Source organism: Hippocampus bargibanti, linkage group LG12 (genome assembly GCF_051943395.1).
Source record: "Hippocampus bargibanti isolate YZ-2025 linkage group LG12, ASM5194339v1, whole genome shotgun sequence".
Taxonomy (NCBI): domain Eukaryota; kingdom Metazoa; phylum Chordata; class Actinopteri; order Syngnathiformes; family Syngnathidae; genus Hippocampus; species Hippocampus bargibanti.
Window position 1 is genome coordinate 532,956 of NC_142745.1, and position 27,765 is coordinate 560,720.

Below are 27,765 nucleotides of genomic sequence, written 5' to 3' on the forward strand. Positions count from 1 at the left end.
CACGCGCACAAACGTGGCTGCCAGTGACTTGGCACAAACTAACAAAGGTTTCAATGTGGCGTGTGGACGCACGTCTGTGTCAACAAGCGACAAGTTGAAGAGCTCTTAAGCAAACAAAAGATCCCAAACTAAGATTGGAGGAGACCAAAGAAGAAATTGGTGGCACGAAGATGTGGGAGGCTGCGCGCGCACCAGAGGGGGGGAGGGAGGGAGGGAGGGAGGGAGGAGCAGCCAGAGAAGTGCGTGAATTCACTTCACTTTGACTTCACAGTTTGAGTTTGGCCAAAGCTAACACGCCGCACGCACTCCGGCACTCCGGCTCGAGCAACAGTCGCTTGAGCAGTGCGTGGAAAGCTGTCACTTTGGCAGTTGACCTCGCCACGGACACGCCGCCGCAACCGACGCTGTTGTTTGTCTTCCTTTTTTTCTCTTTTCTTTGTTTTGAATGTTTGTTTTTTTTTTGCACATGGATAATCGGATTTGCCCTCCAACAAAGTCCACGCATGGGATGACGGTAAGCGTCCAAACTGTGTTCACCAACGATTTTCTTCGTTGACTTTTTCGCCAAGTGTTGATGAAATCGTGGGGATGAAATCGAAGACAGCCGCGTCTTTCCACGATGACCTGCGGTCGCACCTCAAAATGATTTTTAAATTGCCACCTGGTAATTCTCCGACGACATTTCTTCGGGCATTGTACCCATTTTTATGCAAACTATCAACTTCAATTATTATTATCATCATTAAAATTATTATTGGTAGTTATTATTATTATTATTATTATTAGTAGTAGTAGTAGTAGTAGTAGTAGTACTAGTCGTATTAGTAATATTAGTATTAGTAGTATTGTTTATTTTTCTTATTGTTATTATTATTATTATTATTATTAGTAGTAGTATAATAATAATACATTTAATTTCAAGCACCTTTCAAAACACCCAAGGACACTTTACAATAAAAACAATAAAACAAAGCACATAATAGCACATAGTAGTAGTAGTAGTATTGTTTATTTTTATTAATATCATTATTTGTCTTCTTCTTCTTCTTATATTATTATTATTTTTATTATTATTATTATTATTATTATTATTATTATTATTATTATTATTATTATTATTATTAGCAGTAGTAGTTGTAGTAGAATGGTTTTTTTTTCTTCATCTTCTTCTTCTTATCAGGCATTCATGAAAACATTGCTTGATTAAAAACTCACTTTTATGTAAGTTCGCACTCTTATGTATGTTCTATTGAAACAAGAATGGCATCATAAATATGACTGCTATCACTTATGAGATGAGATAATAATAATAATAATAATACATTTCATTTCACCAATTTCACCCACCCGAACAATTCAGCGGTGGCTCATTTCAAGCTTTTGGGCCACAGTAGAGTACTGATCCAACCCCCCAAAAATATATACAACCTCAGGAAAATCCAAATCATTTCACATCTAAAATATTTGTATGAAATGTTGAAACATCTTGAAAAGTGTGATAGAATAAAAACTGGCCTTATGCAAGGTTGCACTAAAACGCAAACTTGATACGCCTCAGCCTGCGCGCAGGGACCCTCATTAATAATAATCATAATAATAACATTAATAATCATCATCATCATCATCATACATTTCATTTATAAGCGCCTTTTAATAACGACATTAGGGGAGCCTCACTGGTCATGTTCATGACAACTTCCCAGTAGCTCTTACTTTATTAATTGTGATTATTATTACTATTACCTATTAATTCATGAATGTCAATCTAAAACATGATCATTATATTAATATGACAAACAAGCAGATTTGAGTTTAAAGTGTCTTTTATATGAGCATCTTTCATCTCCACGCAAATGTTTTTTTTTTACCGCAACAGCAGCGCCCAGTACATTTATCTTATCATCAAAATCATGTTTAGATTTTTACATTTTTATGCATAATAATATTTTCATGAATCTGATGCTTTTTTGTCACTTGTTTGGGTCATCGTCACAACGAGGTGTTTCGAATTGTGCTTTCGTTGCCTTATTTTACTTTCAGAGAAAGAAATGACAGTATATTGTGAGGAACTTTGATTTTGTTTTTTATTATTAGGAAATGTTGTTTTATTTGATTTCTTTAACTGTGGTTTTTTTTGACAGCAAAATTGTTACGCTTAACCTTAACCTTGCTGTTGTTGAAACGCTATATAAATCAATATGTATTGTTTTGCATTTTATTGTATTAAGCAATATGTTTGAACTGCAACTCCAGTATTGTTATTTCATGTGAAGTGCAGTCCAACAACAACAAAAAAAATGTTTATTTTCTTCTGAATAAAAAGAAAGAAAATAGAGCTCTCTGTACATACTGTCAAACAAAACAACTCAAATGTGTAGATGTTGCATACCTCGCAAATGTATAGCAGCTTTTTTTTTTTTTTTTTAAACAGAGTTTCTATGTGGATCAAAGAGATAATGAAGCAAAACGGCGCTAATTAATATCTGTGCACTTTATGACAACTAATGAAGAATTAAATGTGAACAAGTCAAATTAAAGTACTGCTAATATTGCAGTTTTCCATCCGCATTTGTAGGATCGTATTCATCGTAGTGTGACAGATGCTCAAACATGAAATCTCCTTGTGGACTAGAACCATTTCACACGCACAGGCACACCCACATAATAGCGGTGTGTGTGTGTGTGTGTGTGTGTGTGTCAAGGTGTGCAAATATTGAAGGTGTTGCGACGTGGGCCGCTGTTGAATTTAGCGCTGCGGTTTGTCTCCTAATAACATCAGACCTCAAGTTTATGGACTGTGCAGCGGGAAGTCCTTCTGCCCTCCATCACAACCCCCCACCCCCACCCCACCCCTTTCCGACCCCCCTAGACACACACAGACACACACACACGCACACACACACTCCACCTCAGCTCACCTCAGCCCACTACCCTCCGAAAGCCTCCACCACCCTTTACGGTTCTTATTACCGTCCCAAATAAATAGTGAATAAGCCGTGTAAAACGTTGGCGCTGTGAAAAGTCCCCATCCTGTAAGACATTCAATCCCCCCCCCCCCCCCCCCCAAAAAAAAAATAAAAAATAAAAAAAACCCCACCACAAATGAATTCCAAGCCCCACCGTAAGCCAAGCCTTTGTGGAATGATCAATATTTTCACAGGGAGCTGCTGGCTCTTTTTCATCTCAATCCGACTGGCTTAGTCCAATCGGAGTGACTCACATCACACTCACTCGTTCCTTCTTACTCATTGCCTCCCCCAATAGTAACGAGACGGCGGTGCCTCCACTTACAAACGTGGGACTTTTTGAAACTTACAAGCGTTCACTTGGTTCATTTTTACTTTTTGTTTGCACAGACAGACAGACAGAGGAGGAGAGACAGACAGACACAAAGAGAGAGAGAGAGAGAGAGAGAGTGAGAGACAGACAGAAAGAGAGAGAGAGACAGAGAGAGAAACAGAGAAAGAGACCGAGAGCGAGAGAAAGAGGCAGGGAGAGACAGAGAGAGAGAGAGACAGACCGAGAAAGACAGAGAGGGAGAGAGAGAGACAGGTAGAGAGACATATATATATATATATATATAGAGTTTCTTTCTGCGCGGCCCGGTACCAAATGACCCACGGACCGGTACCGGTCCGTGGCCCAGGGGTTGGGGACCTCTGACTTAGGGCATCGTCATCAACTGGAAAACAAGACTTCCTGAATATTCAGCGTGAGTCTTAAAAGGTCAAATATCGCGACATGCCGTAGAATCTTAGTCAAATATGCTCAGTAGAAGTCATTTTACAAACTATGGACACAACTTGTCCGGAGGCGTCGGTTGTCCTTTAAACAACAGCCGAAGCTGAGACAAATTGCTAACATGGAAAAAAGGGAAATGCTGACCCCTTGTGGAAGGTAAAAACATTGCCAGAGGCCATGGCCAGCACTTTATCGGCAACTAAGCATGAAAAAAATAAAACCCGGAAAAATTTGGCAATTTTGCTCCACGTCAGATTTTCAATTTCCGAACAAATTCGGGAATGGCGCTCGAAATCCGATGTTCAATTTCCGAACAAATTCAGGAATGGCAGTGAATGAGTGAAGGCATTTGGATACAGTGCATGACCGAATGAACAAAAGTAAAAGAAACAAACATGTCTTCCAACATTGGGTATTAACAAACAAATCCAGGAATTATTTTAAGAATTTGAAAATGACAAGCGGCGACAGATGTCCCTCCGATTCACGACAGTTTCCCCCTTACCTCCTTGTCCCCCATTGCCCCCTCCCACCCGCACGCACAGATAATAAACTTGACTTTCCACCGAAACGTAAGAAGCGCTTGCGGGCGCCGGCAGACTATTTGTTTAGGTGTCTGAATTTTGCTTCAGCAGTTTTCCACCATTCATTTCCCCTCGTTGGATTTGATGGTGTCCAACGCGTGTGCAATCGTCAAATGTTGCTCCAGCTGTGTTTTCGCTGCTGATAAATTATTAGGACGCTGTTGATGGATGATGACATAAAAAGCAAAAAATAAAAAAAGGCATTCCCAAATTGAATTCAAACTACACTGATAGCTCAGCTTACGAACTTCATTGCTTCCCAGAAAGTGTGTGTAAGGCGAAAAGTGTGTCTTCCAAATATTAATTTCTCATAGGAAACCATTAAAAATGAGAATAATCCGTTCCCAAGTCCCCATAAAACATAATCTTCTATTAAATAAGCCTTAAAACTACACAAAAGTGACTTTATTTTATGTATAATAAATGTGCTATCGGATTATAATAAAAGAAATAAACTGTACTGTATAATCCCATAATAATAAACCCAACCTTTTTTCGCACCACGGACCGGTTTAATATCAAACAATATTTTCACGGACCGGCGGATAAATACAACAAAATAAAATGACTCATTTTTTATTGTCAAGTGTCCTTGGGTGTTTTGAAAGGCGCTTGAAATAAAATGTATTATTATTTTGCTGTTTTACGGTGGGCTGATTTTAGCGGTATGTATCACGTGACCTCGACAAGCGTTTTGACATGCGTCAAGAGGAAGTCATAGAGGGATGTCATCTGGTAATGTTTTCATTTTCTGTAAATTATTTATTCTTTCTGTGCGGCCCGGTACCAAATGAGGTCCCCCAGCCTCGGGCTGGGGACCTCTGCTCTTGATGATATCTAAGTGAAGTTGCCGTGCTTTCTCGGCGATAATACCCTCACTCACACGGTCCCCTGCTAGCGGCTTTTCATTAATCCAAATCAACAGATGTTTTTCAACCTCTTGTATTAAGGTCTATTTGTGCAGTTTCAAGGCTTATTTCGTCGGAAATTAATATTTTATGGGGATTTAGGAACGGATTATTGTCATTTTTAATGGTTTCTTATGGGAAATAAATGTTCGGCAGACAAACTTTTCGCCTTACACTCACTTTCTGGGAAGCAATTAAGTTCGTTGGCTGAGGTATCACTGTACCTGACAAATGGCATGATGGGGAAAAATGGATAGGCGACAATAACATCCAAACATACGTATAACATCTAAGAATGACACCACTTTGGCTTTCCAATACATCCGAGGCGCTGCAACAATGAACTGGCGTTGCATTTCGTAGTGAGCGATTTGATGGCATCATTTGGAGGGGCAACCAGGAGATAAAAGCGCGGCATTGTCTGAAAAAGAACTCGTCATTAGTGGCGTTGCAGGAGTTAGGCAAGTGGAAACGGGGGTCGGGCGAGGCCACCGTGCGTGCGAGGTCAAGTTACAAGGGGTCTGCGGCAGGTTCAGTGCCTCGCCAATCATCTACAGTGATACCTTGGCTTACAAACTTCATTGGTTCCCACACAGAGTGAGTAAGGCGAAAAGTGTGTATCCCAAAAACAATTTCCAATAGGAAACCATTAAGATGAGAATAATCCGTTCCCAGGTCCCCATAAAACATCATTTTCTACTTTCTAATTTTCTAAGCTTTAAAACTACACAAAATATACCTTATTTTATGTATAATAAATGTGCTATGGTATGGTAAGTAAATAAATAAACTGGACTGTATAGTAAAAATAAAATCAAACAAGTAAAACAAAAAAAAAGTTGCCTGCCATTTTCTTTTTGGGAGAACGGCCTCACTCTCTCTCTGTCTGTAAACCCTCCCCCCTCGCTGCTGCGTTCTTGACCAATCACGTGGCTTTAACCGACCACTGGGGGCGGGGAATAGAGGACAAAACCAAGTCGGCTGTTAGAAGAACGGGCTCGTTCGCGAACGACACATCACTCATTGTGGCAGCTCCGTGTGTATCCCGAAAAATCATTTGTATGCCAAGGTAAAATTTTCATAACTTTAACGTTCCTAAACCGAAAGGTTCGTAAGCCAAGGAAGAGGTTCGTAAACCGAGGTCCCACTGTATTGGGTCTCATGTTCGTTGGACCAGCGCCTCGGCATCTGTCGTCGCCTCGAAAGCCATTAGCGAAGCATGCGCCGCCCGTTGGAAAAATAGGCACAAATCGCGGGATTTGTCGCCTCTCCAGACGGATGGACAAGTTTTTAGTCTTGGCGGTTTGTTGTTGATAAACTCGCAAGCTTTCGCGGCGTGAGAAAGTTGCTAGCATGGCGGTCAGGTGTCAAGATGGAACCAAATAACGTTGCACGTGAGGGTTTCGTAATACAAATTTGTCTTTGACTTCTCTGCAATTTGTGGCAGGAGTGCGATCTGCCGCAAGTTAGCATCATCCAACAGAATTGGAAAACAAAAACAATTAGCTCCTTCGTAGCCACTAATGCCATTTCTTGGAGGTAATATTTCCAACTCAAATATCATAAATGCGTTCTTAAAGTTTGTGGTTTTTTTCCCCAAACTCTCAACTGGAACTGTCACCGTGATCTTTGTCCTTTGTCTTTTCTTTTATCAGGCAAATAATGACAGTCTCTGTACACGCTCGGGAACACACACACACACACCTCACACCTCACAATCCCCCCCACAGTCTGTCCAAAATGGAGGCCTCCAGGTGGGCTTCCATATGGCGCAAGCACGGCCCCAGCGGGTTCACCTTGTCAGCCCGCTGATGGAGACGCTTCAATAAAAAAAGGTCAACGTAGTGGAAGGGTCACTGAGGCGTTCAGCCATTTGGAGTGCAGAACACACACGCACAGACACACACGCACACACACACACACACACACACACACACACACACACACACACACACACACACACACGCACGCACACACACACACACACACACACACACACACACACACACACACACACACACACACACACACACACACACACACACACACACACACACACACACACACACACACACACACACACACACACACACAGGCAAACATCGACACTGTAAACACAGTAAAAGCCGCATGGATAATTGTTCCCTGCAGGGGACTTGGCTGACTGAAATGATTGATTTTTAATGCTTGGAGCTCAGCAGTGGAACACTTTCAACTTAACTGATTGACAGGTGATCAGTTCTCCTGGAACAGCTCCAGCAGGACATAAAAAAAAACAGATTTAAAAGATGATTAAGGCAACGTTTACAATGGCAAAGTGGGCTGGGTGGTCCTTGAATTTTCTCATTTGTCAAATTAGTTTTCCCACATTGATTGAATTAACTGAAAGGACATTAACTCATTCACTGGCAGACAATGTGAAAATAGGTAGGTGTCCACTGCAGTGCCAGGGTTTTTGTCATTGTCACTCCAATTCCAGGACCCACAAAATATTGACTTTTAGGACTATAGTCACACATGCAACATTCATAACATTCAGTGCAGCGTAAACAACCTTAGACTCTCTTCTTTCATCAGAAACAAAAGTTAATTCCTAAATGACATGGGGCTGGAGTTATAAGAACTTGAAATGAGGGCGGCTGTCCAAAATACAATGCATTACATACATATTGATTGGTTGATATAGCGCTTTAACAACAGCTGAATCTGGAACAAAGCACTAACATGGAAAAAAGGGAAATGCTGCCCCCTGTGGAAAAGAAAAACAAAAACAATGGCAGAGGGCACGGCCAGCGCTTTATCGGCACAAACAAGAAAAAACGAAAACATTGGCAATGGCGCTCGACGACATATTTTCAATTCTACAATAAATTTGTGAATGGCAGTGAATGAGTTAACACAGTCTGGGGTCATTTTGACCCGAAGACTGCAGGAGGGTTAAGGGCGGAGTTTGCAAAAAAAAAAAAACACGGAAATGGCAGCGCACTGGAAGAAGAACAAGTGGAAGCTGAGCGGCAGAGTGATGAAACTGAAGCTAAAACAAACGCAGCAGGGCTGCGGCGGGGTGGAGTGGAGGTCAAGAGGGCCACCGGGGGTCACAAGGTCAAGTCCCACAATGCTTTCACTCAGTCGCAGGCTTCGACGAGACTGATTTCAATACGGAAGCGGATTATGTCACATGATCGCGGTGGGTGGGGGCTGACGAGGCACTTGAGCAAAGCATTTTCATCGCAATCGACTGGCAAGCACTTTCAGGCGCACCCCAAAAACTGCCCAAAGTCAGAAGCCAAAGGCAGCAACAAGCTCAACACCCTCATGAGGAGACGCGATGCAGGTGATGGATGCCGTTAGCAGTCGCTCTAATGCTTTTTTTTCTTTTTGTGCGTGTCCACTACAGGAGAGCTGAGGACAAAAACGCTACCGAACAGGATCTGTGCTCACTGCAGAAAAAGGCGAAACAGGTGAGGACGTGCTCGGTTGAGATCCATGCAAATCAGACTCTTATCCTCGTGTAACGTTACATTGTGAGCAGACGTTTTAGTATTTTTCAATCAAGATTAAAAAAAAGCAGTCGTGCTTGCTGAGACGCTTTCTCGTTCCTCTTGGAACGGATTATTTTTTTACACATTGATTATAATAGAAAGTAACGTTTCGGTTTTTGAACAAATCAGTTTTCGAACTCGTTTCTGGTACGGCTTATGGTCGAAAGCTGAGGGATCACTGTGATTTAATACTTTTTAAAATCTGTTTGTGATTGTATTTTTTTCCATTCATAATTTCTGATTGTTAAAATACGCTTAGAGTAAAAGTTATTCTTGCATTCTATTTTCATCATGTGGTGTGGCTGCTATTTGGAAATCCTTTCTAGATTAATTTAGCATATTTGGAAAATCGTGGCCGAAACTCATGGCAAAAAGTTAGCGGAACTCTGAAACATAAAGTTGCCTGCCCGGCCATAAAGTTGCCTGCCCCATTTTTCACAACTTGAAACACAATAAGACGACTAATCGCAAAAAAAAAAACAACATTGTTGCGAAATATAAAGCATTTTTTTGAAAATGAAGGAAGTACGTATTTTACAACCTTACCCTTGAAAATGAATGTCTTGCACCTTATACGGCGGAAAATACGGTAGCCATTTTAAAGTCACTGAACCCGAGCAGCTATTGGCTATCGATTGGCTACCTAGCTAGTTATTAGCTATCTATTAGAGTTACTTCCGGGTAGAGCGAACGCCGGCGGCCAGAGAAAAACAAGTTGTACTTATCCTGTGACTGTAAAGTAACCTTGAGAGTTTTGAAAGGCGCTTGGAAATGAAATGTACGATGATGATGAATATGCACTGGAATGACAACCTTTGTTGTTTCCCAGGCTGAATTGATGGGGGACGGCATCATGGCGGCGTACGGACAGACGCAGTATAGCCCCACCCTCCAAGCCGCCGGACCCTACGCCGCTTACACGCAAGGCTACACGGTGCCTTCCTACAGTGAGTCCCGCTCACTATGATTGATTATTGATTCATCAATGAAACAAAATGCCTGAAGCCAGGTTTATACTGGATCTATTCCTTGTCAACTCGCTCGACAGACCATCATTTTCAGCATCAAACATGACATCTGCCGTCATTATAATAATAATAATAATAACACATTTCATTTCCAAGCGCCTTTCAAAACTCTCAAGGTCACATGATACATTTTTCTCTTGGTGAGCAGTGGCAGCCACGTGCGCCAGTGTTCACTGAACCCGGAGGTAGAAAGCTCGCTAGATAGCTATTATGTAGCTATTAGATAGCTATATAGCTAATATATAGCTAGATAGCTAGCCAGCTAGATAGCAAATAGCTAGCTAGCTGGATGTTACAATTCCACAAAAAAAAAAAAGATACACTTTAAGGCTGTAAAGTGTTGCGTGACTGCGACAACAACAGTAAAAGACAATCTTCCTGTGTTGGAGCCTTTGTTCACAGTGTCCGACCCAACATCTCTGACATAGCTGTATTGTATTGTATTCCTTTTAGCGCGGCACCATCTACTCCATGCATAGCCAACCGCTGCCGTCATAACAGGGTTCATGTTTCACGCAGGGATGAAGTGAGGAAAATAAAATGGCCTCTGTTAATAGGCAAAATAATAGAGATTTGTGTGCGTTATTTACAGGGCTTTATTTTGAAATTGTCCGTATTTGGGCGCGACTTGGTATTGATCGTTCCAATTTCTTAAATCGGATTGGATGAGATGAGTGAGCCTTTCTTCGTCTCACGGTGGAAAATGTTCCATTTCTCAGATATCAAGACAGAGGAGGGCCTGAGCCACTCGCCAGGCCAGACCACGCTTTTGGGTTACTCCAACTTCAGCAGCGCTCCCGCCTCTCAGAGCCTTTACGGCTACTCGCACACACACGGTGAGTCCCGACTGACACATTTCTGAGGGTGTTTAACTCATTCGCTGCGACTGCCGAATTTATTCGGAAGTAGAAAAGCGTGACTTCCCGAATTTGTTCGGGTTTTTTCTTGCCGGGGGTGCCGATAAAGTGCTGGTCAGACCTCCGGCAATGTTTTTCCTGTCCGCAAGGGGGCAGCATTTGCTTTTTGTCCATGTTAGTGCTTTGTTACAGCTTCAGCTGTTGTTAAAGCGCTATATAAACCAAGATTGTATTGTATTTTCTACATTTACCTCCATTTCAAACTCATATAACTCCAGACCCATATAACTTAGGAATTAACTTTTTTTTCCGATGAAAGAAAAGAATCTTTCTTAGTGACTAAAAAAGTAACGAAAGGAAACAGAAATATAATTTAGAATTATTCACTAAGAATTCATGGATAAGATCAATCTGTGATTCCGATATTTTTAGGCCAGCAGAGAAGGCTTTGCAGGACTTGACCATCTGCCACTGTTAAACGGATATATCATCTAATACACAGCCTCATTCTTGAATGGTTGGCAAAAGTCACATGGTTCTTATAATAATAATAACAAAAACAATAACAAAAACTATAAAAATCATAATAATAATGAGAATGACAATAATATAAATTATTATTATAACAATACAATAACGATAACAATAATAATAATGTTGATAATGACAATAATAAATAATAAATATCGTTTACAAGCGCCTTTCAAGTCTTATGTCCTATTTAATGAGATGTTTGGTTGCGGCGTCAAGCAAACGTTGAGGTTGAGCAGTTTTGCTTTGGAAATAAAAAAAGAGTGTCCGTCCGTGCGTCCGTCCGTCCGTCCGTCCGTCCGTCTCCCTCTTCACCTCTCGTCTCGGTTTGTGTGACCCCCCCCAACTTCGCTGGCCCCCCTACACCTGTTCCCCATTAGCTGCGGTCTGGAGTCTTGGCGTCAAACGTCTCCATGTCCCTCCCTAGACCACCCCCTCCTTTCTCAGGGTCACCCCCCCCCCCCCCCAACCCCCATTTATTCCCGCTAAGGCCAACAACACGACAGGACAGAAAACAAAAAGAGCTGAACGAGGCTCCCATCGCCATGTTGGCAGCACACGTCCTGGTCCTGAAGACATATTTATTAGATATATTAGATATTTATTAGATAGCTCGAGAATGATTCACCAGAAGCAAGTTAGCTAGTCTATTAGCTAGCTAGCTAGCTAGCTACATAGTTATTAGATAGCTCGAGAATGATTCACCAGAAGCAAGTTAGCTAGCTTGCTTTCCATCTATTTGACTTACTTCCTGGTTGAGTGAACGCTGCCGCTGCTCATCCGCAGAAAAGCAGATGCCGTGACTGTAAAGCGACCTTGAGAGTTTTGAAAGGCGCTTACAAATGTCAACATTCCTGAATGAGGAAAACGAGAGGCTGGAAATGGACACAATGGAAGTTCGATGCGTGATTTCCACCAGCTATGAATGCTTGAAAAATGCTTGAAAGGAGGCGGGCTTATCGGCGTGTGTGAAGTGGACTGAAAATGATTTCCAACACAGTTGTCGCCAGTGGATTTTCAGGGCTGATGGTTTTGCGCTAGCAAAACAAAGCCAGCTGCTGCCATAAATCGTCACCAGCGACTCAGCCGGTTGCGTCGACACGCCTCACAGCGCCGTACGCAAGAGTACGCAAACGGGAGTGGCGAAAAGGTGGCAATTCTTTGCGTGCGCAGAGGCGATAAGATGACAGGAGATACAATGCATCAAAGTTTACAATTAAGGGAAGGGAGGCTAGATTTATGCCACAAAAGGAAAATGAACGTGCGGCGTTTGAGCGTTAGCGGCTAATGCTAGTTCAATCACCCGTCAATTTTGGCTATTTTCTTCTGTGATGCAGAGGTTTGCGCACCCCACTTACCCAGTGAGCTAAGTTGTCTGAGTATGCTAAACTAGCTATGATCTACCTAGCTAGCTTTCTATCTATTTGAGTGACTTCCAGCTTGAGTGAACGCCGGCGCGTGTGGCTGCCGCTGCTCGCCCACTGAAAAACTTATCCTGTGACTGTAAAGTGACCTTGAAAGAGTTTTGAAAGGCGCTTATAAATCAAATGTATTATTATAAAGAAGAAAGCCACGACTTTCTCGCCGCTGTTTCTGACACTTTCATACATCCTGATTCCTTATCGCCGATGACAATCTTGATCTAATCAGGTGATCAATTTGATCCTTGTGGCTTTTTAGGTGCAGGCATTTCTTCTGGTATTTTCCAAGGTGGCCACGCCATCGCCGCATCGACGCCGTTCAACCCGACGCAGCAAGTGAGTGCGTGAGTGCGTGCGTGCGTGCGTTCACCGTCCGCATGTCCTGAAAGAAAATGGACTTTTACAAGCCAAACTCAGGACGTCCCAGATATATATAATACTCATTTTAACATTTTGTTTTGGAGGAAGAAAAAAAAAAAGCATCTCCATCTCTCCCTCTCTCTCTCTTTCTCTCTCTCCCCTTCTCTCTCCCTCTCATTCTCTCTCTTAAATTTGGCTTCCTGTTCCCTTGATTAGTATAACAGGTCTCTTGTTGCAATATTTTCTAAGAATAAAAAACATTGCCATTCATTTAAATGAGGCATATATCTTTATTGATTTTTTTTCAAAGAAGCCCGTGTAGAAATGTGTTTCCATTTGTGTCCATTGGTGCTGAACCTGGTGAATTGTTGTCAGGAGTTTTCATCGTATTCCAGCTACAGTCAGAGCCAGTACTCGCCCTATTACAACTCGCATCACTACAGCAGCCCGTACCTGAGCGGCAGCAGCATCGGCAGCATCGGCCCCGCCTCCGTCGGCAACCCGTTAGCCTATCAACATCCGGAGCATCCCATCATGTTACCCAATCAGAGCCCAGAGTCGCACACGGGTACGTTTGCGCCTCACGATCACAATCAACTTTCCCAAAAGTCAAATTAAATCCCCCTGTAAGCATTCTCATCCTATTTGGCTACGTGCTCAAATGTCACCATATTGCTACTTTCCTAATTTTTGGACGGTTCGGGACATTATCGAGAAAAAGACACCGATTCGCGTGTTTTGGGGTCTTAGGAGAGTACCAGCCACCGCCGAGCCCCCCCGCGCCGGGTAAGGAGGAGGGGGAGAGGGGCACGGCGTCCATGCGGAGAGGCTCCGACGGGAAGTTGAGGGGCAGGAAAAAAGTCAGTGACCCGGCACTGCCTTCGGATGCTGACATTGAGGTAAGCAGAGCTGCAGTAACTATCAATTTGCCTACCCATCAATCAATCCATCCATCCATTGGTTTGGACTGAAAGTCAAACCCAGGCAGGTCCTAGATTAACAAATTGAAGTGGATTAATTCATCTAAGGGCGCGGTGCCGATACAGCGCTGGCCATGGCCTCTGGCCATGTTTGTTTCCCTTCCACAAGGGGCAGCGTTTCCCTTTTTGTCCCATGTTAGCGCTTTGTTCCAGCGTTAGCTGTTGTTAATCTAAACCAATTCCATTGTATTTTGGACAGCCGCCCCCATTTCAAGCTCATATAACTCCGGATCCATAAAACTTTTTTTCCCCGATGAAAAAAAAGTCTGAGGTTTCTTACGCTGCATTGAATGTTCATGTCGTCCCAAAACTCAGTATTGTGTGAGTCCTGGTATTCGAGTGATAATGACAAAAACCCTGGCACTGGACTGGACGCCATTTTTGCATGTCTGGCAGTGAATGAGCTAAAAGAGGACCCCTACAAATTTGACTCAAGGAGATTGTATAGTTCTTAAATGAGTCGTTTTTGGCTGTATTTATCACTACCTGACTGATAATTTCTCTTACTTCACCACCACTTCATTATTTATCATTTTATTGGTTTTATTATTCTGGTGTTTCCTTGTTCTTTTAATTGTAAAGTGTCCGTGGGTGATTTCAAAGCGCTTGTAAATTAAATGTATTATGATTATGATTATATTTATGATGCTGATGATGATGATTATTATTATTAGATTACTGTCGGTCAAATAAAAAAATAATTTTATAGTCCATTTGAAGACAAAGTCCCTTTCAATGTTCATATGATAATCATAATAATACATTTTAAGCGCCTTTAAAAGCTCTCAAGGAGACTTTACAGTCACAGACAAGCAAAGGTCCTATAATAAATAAAATACGTACAAACAGAATAAATAGATACTTGTTTCCCCCTTTGAGGTCCATTGGATACAATATTCAATAAATCAAGGATCGTTTTTCAGAGTGCGAGCAATATAAACGCCATCCATTTTGGATGAGCTGTCATTCCAGATGTTTGAGGTACACGTTCCATGAAAGACAGGGAGCAGATGTTGTTGTTGTTTTTTGCCTTCTTGTGAGCTTAAAGCTACAAGGCTAAGGTGTTATTTCATTGCAGCGGGTGTTTATCTGGGACCTGGATGAAACCATCATCATTTTCCACTCGCTCCTGACGGGGACCTTCTCCTCAAGATTTGGCAAGGTACCATCACACTACTCGCAACTTCCTCTTCGCTCACATTCATGCGTGGAATAATTCAGGTGCGGTCAATTGCAAGTGCAGTGAGACCTCGGCTTACCAACTTTTCGCCTCACGAACGTTACTTTGATGAACATTTTACCTTGGTATACAAACTATTTTTCGCCACAATGAGCGATGCGTCGTTGGCGAACGAGCCGTTCTCCAAAAAAGAAAATGGCAGCCGACTTTTTTTTGTTCTCTATTCCCCGCCCTCATTCTTCCCTTAAGGCCACGTGATTGGTCACGAACGCAGCAGTGAGTTAAACATTAAAGAGACAGGCGGACGACAGAGAGAGAGAGTGAGAAAATGGACAGAAAACAGTGACCTTTGGACTCGTTTCAACGTTGAAAGGCAGAGTGTAGACTGCAAGGTTAAAATATCTCTATTCAACATTTTGAATGGATTTCGACTTACGACGAGTTCGTCAGAATTCATGGACAAAACATAATCCACATTAGTCTGTGATTCTGATATTTTAAGGCCAGCAGAGAAGGCCTTGTAGGCCCTCACGTCCCACAACTGCTTTACCGTGAACGCATTCAGGAAATGGTACACTACTATTTGTATCTTATGAAATGTTTTTAAATATGCTTGTATTATTTTAAAGCGCCTTTCGAGACCTTAAAAAAGAAGAAGAAATGCTTTTTAACTTTGATCAAAACAACTTTGGACATTTGCCTTTGTGGAATTTACTGATGGCGGATTAATGAATTAATTAGTGGTTTTACGATCTGAATATTAAAAAACCTCCTCCCAACTACTCGGATAAAGGCCAGCGGACTTTTGAGAAGCGTTTCACACGCTAAAATGTTTCTTTTCTTAACACGGACGGTGCGCTAGGCTATGTTGGCTTCCTACGGAATGATTGACAGCCAGTGGGGATGTTTGACATAACACGGGAGCAACGGGGGGTTCGTGGGGTGTTGGGCGCGGACGCCGGTGCGTCTTTGGCCCCGAATGGCCTGTTTTGAATTCTCACGGTCCCCCTGCGGCTCGACGCGAGGCTGACTGACGGGCTTTTCAAGAGTCGGGTCGGCGATGGCCTCATGCTGCACGCTGTTATTCTTGGGTTTTCTTTTTGTTGTTTTTTTACTCTTCCGTTATTTTTCCAAACTTTCGACAGCGAAGAAGAAGAAAAAAAAATGGCCGGGGAAGTGTTGATATATGACTCATATGCCAAACATTTTTCTCATTAATTCTCAGAGACTTTCTGCTGGAAGCGAGAGAGCTCACTCGGACTCGGTTCAAGACTTGAACGGGGAACGTCACTCGCACTCGGTCAAGACAAGTCCAAAAAAACAACATCAATTGGCTGACTTGTCAATTATGTGTTCAACTTGCTTCGTGACAAACAAATTCAACTTCGCTCAACTCAATTTTATTTCGTTTCGAAAAAAAAATCACATCTGAAGCAAAGAGTTGAAGATGAATACGTTAGAAATGAAGTTAAAATAATGGCGCATAGCGCACTGTCCCTCGGTGGGAGTGTGAATGTCAAAGGTCATTTGTCTCCGGCTCCGGGAGCATCGTGTGGTTTTACATTAGCCCCTAGAAAATGTCAACAAATCCAGCACGCAGGCAGATAACAAACACTTTTCCATTTGTTCTTCCGTCATTGTGGCTTGATAAAATCATGATTAAATCAACACACAAAATGTATTTGCTCATGCAGCTTGCTTCAGATACGGTGTGCTAGCTCTGGCCAGTATGCACAAATCACTAGTGTCTAGCGATACTTTGATTGGCTTCTGACTAGCCAATCATAGCTTGCCAAAACTCTGACATTGCCGGCGCCTTCCAACAGGCATTCGTTTGCCAACTCGAACCCTGATTGGGCCTGCGGAACTGATCGTGAAGGCGTAACTATTGATGGCTGAAATGGGATCGGTTCAATGCTTCAATACGAAAACGCACTTCTGGGGAAAAGCAATGAAGCTAAAGCAAATGAAGCTGAAAACCAATTCGGAATTATTCAATTCAAGAATTCATGGACGAAATATAATTCACATTAGTCTGTGATTCAGATATTTTTCAGGCCAGCTGAGAAGGCCTTATTAAGGTCGTATTTATTTGAGTATAAGGCGCACACGTGTCTAACGTGCACCCCTCATTTTCAATTAAAAAAAAAAAAAAATCGGTATAAAATTTTGTTTGTTTTTCTCAGCTCAAACACTGAATGTAAACTCTGGATTTTGGTCATTGTGCAAAATTAGCAATGCTTAACTAACTCGTTTCAGTGTGAGCGAGGCGAGGCGAGCAATTGAAGCGTAGCGTAGCGTAATGCTAACCAACAATCCAAAAAAAAAGGAATGCGCGTGATCCGGGTCTTTTCGAGAATTCAAACTGAAGGCTGAGAATAGCCAAGGAAATGCTGCCCCCTCCTGGAAGGCATAAAGCATTAAATATAGCTATATACGATTTTTTTCTCAGGCCTCGTTTATAACGCGCAACCAAACTTTGAGTTCTTTTTAGCTAGAAAAATGGGCGCGTTATACTTGAATAAATACGGTAAATGTTTTTGTCTGTTTTTGCAATTCCAACTTTCTTTGACATGAAACAAACGTTTGAGCGGGACTTCCTTTGTGTGAGCTCCACTCACGTGATGTTTTTCTCATCTTTCTTCCTTTGAATTATCCCAGAAAGGCTTTTACATGTTGGAAAAGGCTGATTATGGATAATTATCATCATTGTGAGAGAAGAAGAAGAAGAAGAACAATCCTTTGTTAATCCTTTAACGGCACCTCATTCAACCTTTCACGACTCTTTTCTTTTTCTGCGTGTTGACGCTCGTCCCTCCCGCCGCATTATTTCCAAGCATTGCTTCGGACAAAAGGGGGCTTATTTCACAATTGTTTCATGATTCAGCCGTCAGACGGAGACTTGGCTTGTCAATGGGAAGGCGCTAATCTGACGTTCAAATTTTGGCTAGCGTCTTGCCGCCTCTGCCGAGTAGCGCGCCGCCGGCGGCAGATGCAAAAACTCTCGAAACAATGCGGCGCACATCTGCAGTGCGCACGACTGCTTCTGTCATTTGGGCCGACCGAGCGCCCAAGCCCATTCCCAAAGCCCAAATTGTGCAAAATGTCCACTTATTATATGATCGTATTTGAAAGATTGTTTTTTTCAAAAGCTGACTATGCGTCACATCATACGGTGCGCCTTATGGCTGGAAGTTTTTTTTTAATCTGTCATTCATTGAAGGTGCTCCTTATAATGCGGTGCGCCTGATGTATGGAAAAGGTTATAAAAGATGTCATTTTTAACGTTGTTGTTGCAGGATTCGTCCAAAGCGGTTTCACTGGGTTTATGGATGGAGGAGATGATCTTCAATTTGGCCGATTCACGACTTTTCTTCAATGATTTGGAGGTAAATTGAGGGGAATAATGACATCAAATCTATCAATTGTCAAAATGATCATTGATTAGAGAAGAAAATTAGATCAAATTAGATGAAAAAACGATTTGGCTCATCATGGAAAGAAAGTCTGAAGAAACAGAAGCAAATGCAACCCGAAAAAAATGTTATTTATTCATGACGTGATATTTATTAATCACATAATTGACTATTTACTAATCATGTAGTATTTAACCCGGCACAATGTGAAAGTATATAAATTAGGATGTATTGTAAATGTGACCACAAAAAAAGTCACCTTATTTTTATGAGTTTTTATGAATTATTTGTTATTTTCCTAGTTTAGTCTTTTTGCCATTTTCTGCGGTATTTATTGTTCACTTTCATTCTCAAATGTATACGGGGATTGAAAATATCACGTAGAGCGCCATTCTTGAATTTATTCTTTTTTTTTTTGCTGGAGTGCTGGTAAAGCGCTGGTCAGACCTTTTGGCAATGTTTTCCCCCTTCCACAAGGGGGCAGCATTTCACTTTTTGTCTATGTTAGCGCTTTTGTTTCCAGTTCGGCTGTTGTTAAAGCGCCATATCAACCAATATGTGTGTATTGCATTGTACTTTGGACAGTGGCCCTCATTTCAAGCTCACATAACTGCAGACCCATATCATTTAGGAATTAACTTTTTTTTCTGATGACAGAAGAGAACCTGAGGTCTCTAATGCTGTGTGGAATGGTTATGTCGTCCTAAAATTCAATATTGTGTGAGTCCTGGAATTGGAGTGACAATGACAAAAACCCTGGCACCGGCACTGGAGTTGAGACATTTTTTTTGCACATTGTCTGGCAGTGAATTAGTTAAATAAACATTGTTTGACTGAATAACACAATGACTTTGTCGAAAGAAAACAAGCGCAGTTTTTTTATTCGACTGGAATTAGCAAGCTAGCTTTTAACTGTAAAATAATGAATTACTTCATGCACAATAATCTCGTCAATGATGAAGTGCACTTTTCAAACAAATAATGTGTGTGCGATAAAGTTGAGTGAATTGGGGGGGGGGGGGGCGTGAATGAAGGCTTTCTGGGAAAGAAGCCAACAAAAGGTGTTTGTCTTTTTTTGTCCTCATTGTTTTCTGGCATGGCGTTAAATCTCTTAAGTGGGAACAGCATGCAGCTGACAACTGCTGGCAAGCCTAAAGGTGCAATTACCTCCTCTGAGCCGTGTCGCCGCTCACAGCCTCGCTCCTATTAAGGCTGTCAAGGACATCGTCACCTGCTTTGTCTTCACACCAAAAACCCAACATTACGCTTAAAGCTTAAAGGACAACCGACACCTTCGGTCGGGCAAGTTGCGGCCATCATTTGTCAAATGACTTCAAAGGACTTCTACTGAGCGCATTTGACAAAGATTCCAGCACATCTCGCCAGATTTGACCTTTTAAGACTCACGCGCGCTAATATTCAGGAAGTCTTGTTTTCCAGTTGGTGACGATGCCTTAAGTGACGTCACGGAGGGAACGTCCCTGACTGAGAAAGCCACACACAATGCATTTTGGCTACTTTTTTTTCCTCTGAAAACACTGTGTTGATGGCCAAATTCGAAGGAAAACGCGATGGTGAATGGTTGTGTGTGGCAGCCAATTGCGCTAACACGCATAAAGAAGGTGGAAGACGTTGACACAAATTCCCAGCGGACAAAACAGCCCGTCTCCAACGGAGCTTGGGCGCCATCTTGTGCATTTTCTGGGCACTACATTGGAGACGGCTCCAATTGATACGGAAGGACTTCTTTAATAATAATAATAACAATTATAATAATCCATTTCATTTCTAAGCACCTTTCAAAACTATCAAGGTCACTTTACAGTCACAGAAGTTTTTTTTTTTTCTGTGGGTGAGCAGCAGCAGCCACACTAATCGATTGCAAATATTTCTACTTTCCTCTTCAGGGCTATTTGAATCATATTCATAAGTGGATGATTAACAAGAAAGCATCTTTTTCTGAATTTGAACTCTCTAAAGCCATTGTTTTGATTCTGGAGCAAGGCAGTTTGTGAAGGAGTATCCTAATGTGACGTCACGAACAAGGGGGCGGGGCTTTTTGAAACTCGCCATTTCTGAGCTCGGTTTGTGGCAGTTTTGGGACACTTGAAGTCATTTTGATTGGTGTTTTGCATTTGACTCAAAATATCAGCCAGCGTGTTTTAGATGCTATCAAACGTTTTTCTGATGTCAGTTAGGAAACCAAACAAAAATGGTGTCGCTTGTCCTTTAATATAAAAGGAAAATGTATTTGAACAAAAAATAAAAACAGGTGCCGTTTGTCTTTTTGAGGAAAAACAAGAAGGCAAATCTATTCAATCAATAATGATGCTAATTATGAGATAATGATGCTTCCATTTTGCTTTGCTTGTTGTTAGGAATGCGACCAGGTTCATATTGACGACGTGGCATCGGACGACAACGGTCAGGACTTGAGGTACAAAAGGACGCTTCATGCTTTTCACTCTCATCCATTCTTCACAATTCCCTTTTTTATCACATGTATTTTTTTTACGGGTGGAACTTTTTTCATATTTTCATTTCCATTCGATCTCACAGTGGACATTTTGTTTATTGTTCAACTGCAGCGGGGGCTCAGCAACCCAAGACGAGATGCATGCGGCCCTGTAGGGGCCCGGGTGGCTCCGTTGAGCTATTTCAAAAATGTTTTGAAAAGATGGGAAATATACATCTATTTAGCTAGCTATCTTGTTAGTATCTGGCTATGTAGCTAGTTTTAGCTATCTATCTCGCTAGTATCTAGCTATCTAGTCATCTAGCTATCTAGATATTCTAGATGGATAGCTAGATACTAGCTATCGATCTAGCTAGCTAGTATTTAGCTATCTAGCTAACTAGCTAGTATCTAGCGATGTAGCTAGCTATCTAGCTTTCTCACTAGTATATAGCTATCTAGCTATTTAGCTATCTATTTAGCTCTCTATCTAGCAAATTGAATTGAGTCTCACTGAAAATATGCAGTTAGAAATCGCTGACTGTTGATGATGAATTATAAAGATGACTTGTGCTGTCAGTGTTATTTATATGAATGAGTTGTTTTTGTTTTTTTTTTGGGTGGGGGCGATTGCAGCACATACAATTTCACAACGGATGGCTTCCAGAGCCCAGCGGGAAGCGGCTCCCTGTGCTTGGGCTCGGGGGTCCACGGCGGCGTGGACTGGATGAGAAAGCTGGCCTTCCGATACCGGCGCGTCAAAGAGATTTACAACACGTACAAAAATAATGTTGGAGGTAAGGTGTTTACTCTGCTTTGGAAAATAAGCACGAAGGCCACTTTTCATTTCACACCTAAGCTGTGCGATGCGCAATTTAAAGGACAACCGACACCATTATTTTTGTTTCCTAACTGACATCAGAAAAAACGTTTGATAGCATCAAAAACATGCAGGCGGATATTTTTAGTCAAATGCAAAACACCAATCAAAATAATAATAATACATTTTATTTCAAGCGCCTTTCAGAACACCCAAGGACACTTTACAATAAAAACAATAGAACACAGCACATAACAATAAAACCATAAGTAAAATGATAAATAATAAAATAGCAGAGAGAATTATACATTTCATATCAAAATGACTTCAAGTGTCCCAAAACTGCCACAAAATGAGTTCGGAACTGGTGAGATTCAGAAAGTCCCGCCCTCTTATTCGTGACATCATGCCAGGATACGCCTTCACAAACTGCCTTGCTCCAGAATCAAAACAACGGCTTCGGAAAAGATGCTTTCTTGTCTTCTAATCCAGTTATGAATATGATTCAAATAGTTCTGAAGAGGAAAGCATACATGTTTGCAATCGATTAAAGAAGTCTTTCCGTATCAATTCGAGCCGTCAATGACAGCAATGTAGCGCCCAGAAAATGCACAAGAAGCTCCATTGGAAATGGGCCGATTTGTGTCAACTTATACCTTCTTTATGCGTGGTACCGCAATTGGCTGTGACACACGATTCACCATTGCGTTTTCCTTCTAATTTTGCCATCAACACGGTGTTTTCAGATGAAAAAAGTACCCAAAATGCATTGTGTGTGGCTTTCTCGGTCATGGGCGTTCCCTCCGTGACGTCACTTCGGGCATCGTCACCAACTGGAAAACAAGACTTGATGAATATTCAGCGCGCGTGAGTCTTATAACGCAAAATATGCGTTGGAATCTTTGTCAAATGCGCTCAGTAGAAGTCATTTGACAAATGACGGCCGCAACTCGTCCGCAGGTGTCGCTTGTCCTTTCAAGAGCCATTTGCAACATCTATTGAATGTGTTTCGGCCAAGTGTGTGTGTGTGTTTTGCGTTGTGATGTTGACGCTTCTGCTGCCCCCTGGCGGTCAGGTTTGCTGGGCAGCCCCAAGCGGGAGGAGTGGCTCCAGTTGAGGAGGGAGATGGAGGTCCTCACTGACCTTTGGCTCACACAAGCCCTCAAGGCTCTGGCGCTCATCAGCACCAGGTCAATTCACTTTATTTGGGATCTTTTGGCTATACACTACGTCATTAAAAAGAAAAAAAACATGTTTTTTGGTGTGCCTAAAACAGCAGTTGTAATTGCCGCATCTTTAATATAAAAAACGTTTCTGGCGGCAATGTTATTGAGCACGATTTGCAAGGTTGTGGTGGTGGTGGCAGGCAGGAGGGAGGAGCAGAGTGTATCTGAATCAGAAAGCCAACGTAATCATCCCACAAGAGGGACATTTTCAATCTACAACAGCAAAATTGAAGAGTGGAATGGGACTGAAACGATAAAAACATGAAAAAAATTCACAAACTGGAATAAAAAGTAGCAAACAAAACCTAGCAAACAAACAACGAATCGACACTGAATGGCCCTGCTGGGATTCCTTTTAACTGCCACTCATTAAATAATAATAATAATAATACATTTCATTTCCAAGCGCCTTTCAAAACTCTCAAGGTCACTTTACAGTCACAGGATAAGTGGCTGCCGCTGCTCACCCGCAGAAAAAATATCCTGTGACTGTAAAGTGGCCTTGAGAACTGCAGGTCAACCCCCCCCCCCCCCCCATTATGTTGACTATGTTTGAACAGGAGTGTGTCGACTTTCTGTCTCCACTCTCCAACATATTTAGCTTTTATAATAATAATTCAAAACAAAAGTAGTCTGCTCCAATTTGGACATATTTGTTGCCTATTGAAGGCCCGATAGCTGACTCCATTGCGCCGTGTGCTTCCAGGCCCAACTGCGTGAACGTCCTGGTGACCACCACCCAGCTTGTCCCGGCCCTCTCCAAAGTTCTCCTGTATGGTTTGGGGGCAGCTTTTCCCATCGACAACATCTACAGCGCCACCAAGATTGGTGAGTAAGAGAACAAAAGCATTCCGTCCGTCTGTGTAAGCTCACGGCCGTACAGGACAGGTCCATCCATCGATGAAAAGGTTGCTTCAGCCGTCATCTGTACTTCTTTGAAGATGTCGGACGTTTCGCTTCTTATCTAAGAGGCTTCGTCAGCAAACTAAAGTCTTTTGCTGGTAGTTTCGGCCCAATATATATCCCTAATGTCCAGACGTGGCGGTGCCAGACTCTGCTGTGATCGGTCCCTGCTCTCTGATTGCGGGGAGCAGAGGACTATTCCCTGCGGCGACACTGATTACTTCTATTGTCCTGCCTGAGTATGGGGTCTACGACTGGCCTGATTGCCCCATTTGATCTGGTATCACCTCATCAGCATTACTAAGCCAAAGTTGCTTAAGAAGTCGGTTGTAGGAACAATCCAAATTGAACCTCACCCCACCGTGGCGATTTAGTGAAGGGTTTTGCTGTTTTGTGAAAATAGCTTCTTTGACTCCCCTTTCAAAGATTTTAACCTCATTGTCGTCAAATGAGTGGTTGCTAGCCTTTAGGTGCATATATATACTTGTCTTTTCTTCAAATGACATTGCGTCATTGTCGCCTGTGGCAGGTAAAGAGAGCTGCTTCGATCGTATCTCTCAGAGGTTTGGCAGGAGAGCCGTCTACGTGGTGGTCGGAGACGGAAGCGAAGAGGAGGCGGTGGCTAAGAAGGTGACTCGGGCTCACTTTGCAATTTCAAACGTGTCTCAGCAAAGGCCTTCAACGCCGGTTTTTTCTCTCGCATCAACAATCATAATGCAAGTCAATTCATCACAGCATCACTCCAGTTTTGCCACAATATGAGCGCAACAATGGATGTCATCGCTAGGCCTTCAGTAGTGCTACCTTTGAATCAATCCAGACTGAAAAAAGTGGTGTGTGATTTACTACAAGTCCTCTACAACAGCGGTCAGAAACCTTTTTGACTAAGAAAGCCAGAAAAGTCAAATATTTACAAAGGTTTTTCAGTCAGAGCAAAACACATGCGAGCGCGCGTGCGTGCGCACACACACACAAACACGCGTGCAAACACGCATGCAAACACTGAGCGCATTTGACAACGATTCTAGCGCATGTAGGTTTAAAGACTCATGCTGAATATTCAGGAAGTCTTGTTTTCCAGTTGATGACGATGCCCTAAGTGACGTCACGGAGGGAACGCCCCAGACCGAGAAAGCGACACACAATGCATTTTGGGTACTTTTTTTCATCTGAAAACACCGTGTTGATGGTGAAATTAGAAGGAAAACGACATCAATAACGCCATGGTTAATCGTTGTAGGTCGCAGCCAATGGCGGTAACACGCATAAAGAAGGTATAAGTTGACACAAATTCCCAGCGGACAAATGAGCCCATTTCCAACGGAGCTTGTACGCCATCTTGTGCATTTTCTGGGCGCGACATTGGAGTCCAGACTGCTCGAATTCATACCGATGTACTTCTTTAATCGATTGCAAACATTTATGCTTTCCTCTTCAGAACTATTTGAATCCTATTCATAACTGGATGAGTAACAAGAAAGGATCTTTTTCCGTATCGGAACTCTCTGAAGCCATTGTTTTGATTCTGGAGCAAGGCAGTTTGTGAAGGAGTATCCTGGCGTGACGTCACCAACAAGGGGGCGGGACTTTCTGAATCTGTCCGGTTCCAAGCTCATTTTGCAGAGGTTTTGGGATACCTGAAGTCATTTTGATTGGTTTATTTGACTAAAAATATCAGCCTGCGTGTTTTGGCTATTTGACATGCGATAAAACGTTTTTCTGATGTCAGTTAGGAAAAAAAAATGGCGTCGGTTGTCTTTTAAATATGAAAACACGCATCTGGAAGCAGCGCAACAGGGGAAAAGTGATGAAGGGAAGTTGAAAGTTAAATGTTGACGACAAACAAAAAGCCGTCGCATCCATTGACGAAAAGAGATTGTCTCACATGTCACTCTGCTGCTGTGAAATGTCAATTTCTCCACTGTGAGACTAATAAAGGCAAATCCAATCTCCCGTCCCACGTCAACCCGCTTCAATTCCAAGCCGCGACAGTTCCACCGACGCAAATGTTGTTTTGGTCCTGAATGGAATTGATTGAAAGGTGTCCTTTTTGTGCGTCCTCAGAAAAACATGCCATTTTGGAGGGTGTCCTGCCGAGCTGACCTGGAGGCTCTGAGCCACGCACTGGAGCTGGACTACCTGTGAAGGGCGTCAAGACCCTTTCAACCCTTACTGGCTCCCGCATACACCCGCATACACACCGCCTTCACCAGGAACTCCTGAACTCTTGAACTAACGATGAGTTGCTGAGTCAAGTCGGTGGGAAATTTCAATGTTGAAAATGACCAAAATGAGCGGCTAGCGGACCAAAGCTTCAAGCGCTAATCCCAGGGAACTTTCTTTGGTTTTTCTTCCTACGGTGGTTATTTAATTCCCTTCATCTCACTTTAAAGAATGACGTCTCTTGATTTCAAGTCCTGAAATATTTGTTTGGTGGGTCGGGGTTAGGGTGTGGTCAAATCTTCATCAAAGAGCCGATGAGAAATACCACCAGTTTTAATGTAAGATATTTATTGTCACTCATAGAATTGCCTCCACACACAAAAAAATGTTTCTTGTGCTTCCTTGTTTTGGGATGTTAAAGGACAACCGACATCACTTTTTTGTTTCCTAACTGACATCAGAAAAAACGTTTTATAGCATCTAAAATACCCAAAACATGCAGTATGATCAAATGCAAAACACCAATAAACATGACTTCAAGTGTGTAAAAAGTACTTCAATTTGAAACCGGAAATGGCCAGTTTCAGAAGGTCCCGCCTTGCTCGAGAATCAAAACAATGGCTTCAGAATCGGAGAATATGCTTTCTTGTTACACATCCAGTTTTGAATATGATTCAAATAGATCTGAAGAGGAAAGCATACATGTTTGCAATTGATTCAACAATTTATTCCGTGCCATTTTGAGGCAACATTGGGGGGAAATGTAGCACGAAAAAAGAGGCAGAAAATGGCAACAAAGCTCCGTGTAAGGAATGAATCAGCCCGTTTCCACAGGCTGATCAATTCCTTACACGGAGCTTTGTCGCCCTCTTCTGCCTCTTTCTGGTGCAACACAAAGTTTTCAGACCAAACAAGTACAGCAAAATGCATTGACGTGATGGAAGGACTGCTACAATGTGTCCTTTTTTCGGTCAGGAGCGTTCCTTCAGTGACGTCACGTACGGACTTGTCACCAACTCAAAAACAAGACTTCCGGAATATTCAGTGCGAATCTTAAAAGGTAAAATCTAGCTGTATGCGGTGGAATCTTTGTCAAATACGCTCAGTCAAAGTGATTTGAAGCCATTTTACAAATTATGGACACAACTTGTCCGGAGACGTCGGTTGTCCTTTAAAGTTAGTGCTTTTTTTTCTTTGGTTTTTAACCCTCCTTTTCTGTCCCCTTTCCACCTGTTGTGTAAATTAGATGGATTGTTAGCGCATGTGCCTGTCAGCTTAGCAACGATGATGTGTATATAATGCTTTCTATTCCACACCGTTCAAATAGACAAATAAATAAGTTAATGACAACGTACGGAGGCCTCTTTTCTTTTCACACGTTAGCTCAGGGATGCGCTATTTAAATGTTAGCGAGGGGAGGGGGGGGGGGGGTCACAATTTTTCATCAGTGCTAGTCGGAATAAAAGATCCACTATCATAACAAAAAGTTGAAGAAAGAAAAACAAAACAAAAGAACCACATTTGAGTTGACATTTTTTTCAGTGCAAAAGAATAAGTGTAAAAAAAGAACAATTAAGGATGGCACCAAACTGCTGAACCATGAGTTCGAGAATTCGCTTTTTTCACAAAAATCAAGCAACCCTTTTTGTA

At 42.2% G+C, this 27,765-nt stretch overlaps 1 protein-coding gene across 1 annotated transcript; it reads left to right on the forward strand.

The window, feature by feature from the left end:
- Positions 1-301: 301 nt before the first annotated feature.
- Positions 302-27,494, forward strand: eya2 (EYA transcriptional coactivator and phosphatase 2). Its single transcript, XM_089011241.1, has 15 exons — positions 302-514; positions 8,631-8,694; positions 9,605-9,722; positions 10,523-10,639; positions 12,872-12,948; positions 13,348-13,540; positions 13,723-13,871; positions 15,031-15,114; positions 18,432-18,521; positions 20,927-20,985; positions 21,640-21,800; positions 22,899-23,013; positions 23,756-23,877; positions 24,482-24,582; positions 26,017-27,494. The coding sequence occupies exons 3-15, from the start codon at positions 9,614-9,616 to the stop codon at positions 26,095-26,097; spliced, it is 1,458 nt and encodes a 485-aa protein (XP_088867367.1). The 5' UTR covers positions 302-514; positions 8,631-8,694; positions 9,605-9,613; the 3' UTR covers positions 26,098-27,494.
- Positions 27,495-27,765: the final 271 nt, after the last annotated feature.

What these genes read in the sequence shown, in the direction of transcription:
- eya2 (XM_089011241.1), top strand. Translation starts at nt 9,614, where the DNA reads ATGGGGGACGGCATCATGGCGGCGTACGGACAGACGCAGTATAGCCCC. An exon ending in CTACAGCGCCACCAAGATTG is followed by an intron (nt 23,878 to 24,481) that starts GTGAGTAAGAGA and finishes CGCCTGTGGCAG; the next exon opens with GTAAAGAGAGCTGCTTCGAT. An exon ending in AGGAGGCGGTGGCTAAGAAG is followed by an intron (nt 24,583 to 26,016) that starts GTGACTCGGGCT and finishes GTGCGTCCTCAG; the next exon opens with AAAAACATGCCATTTTGGAG.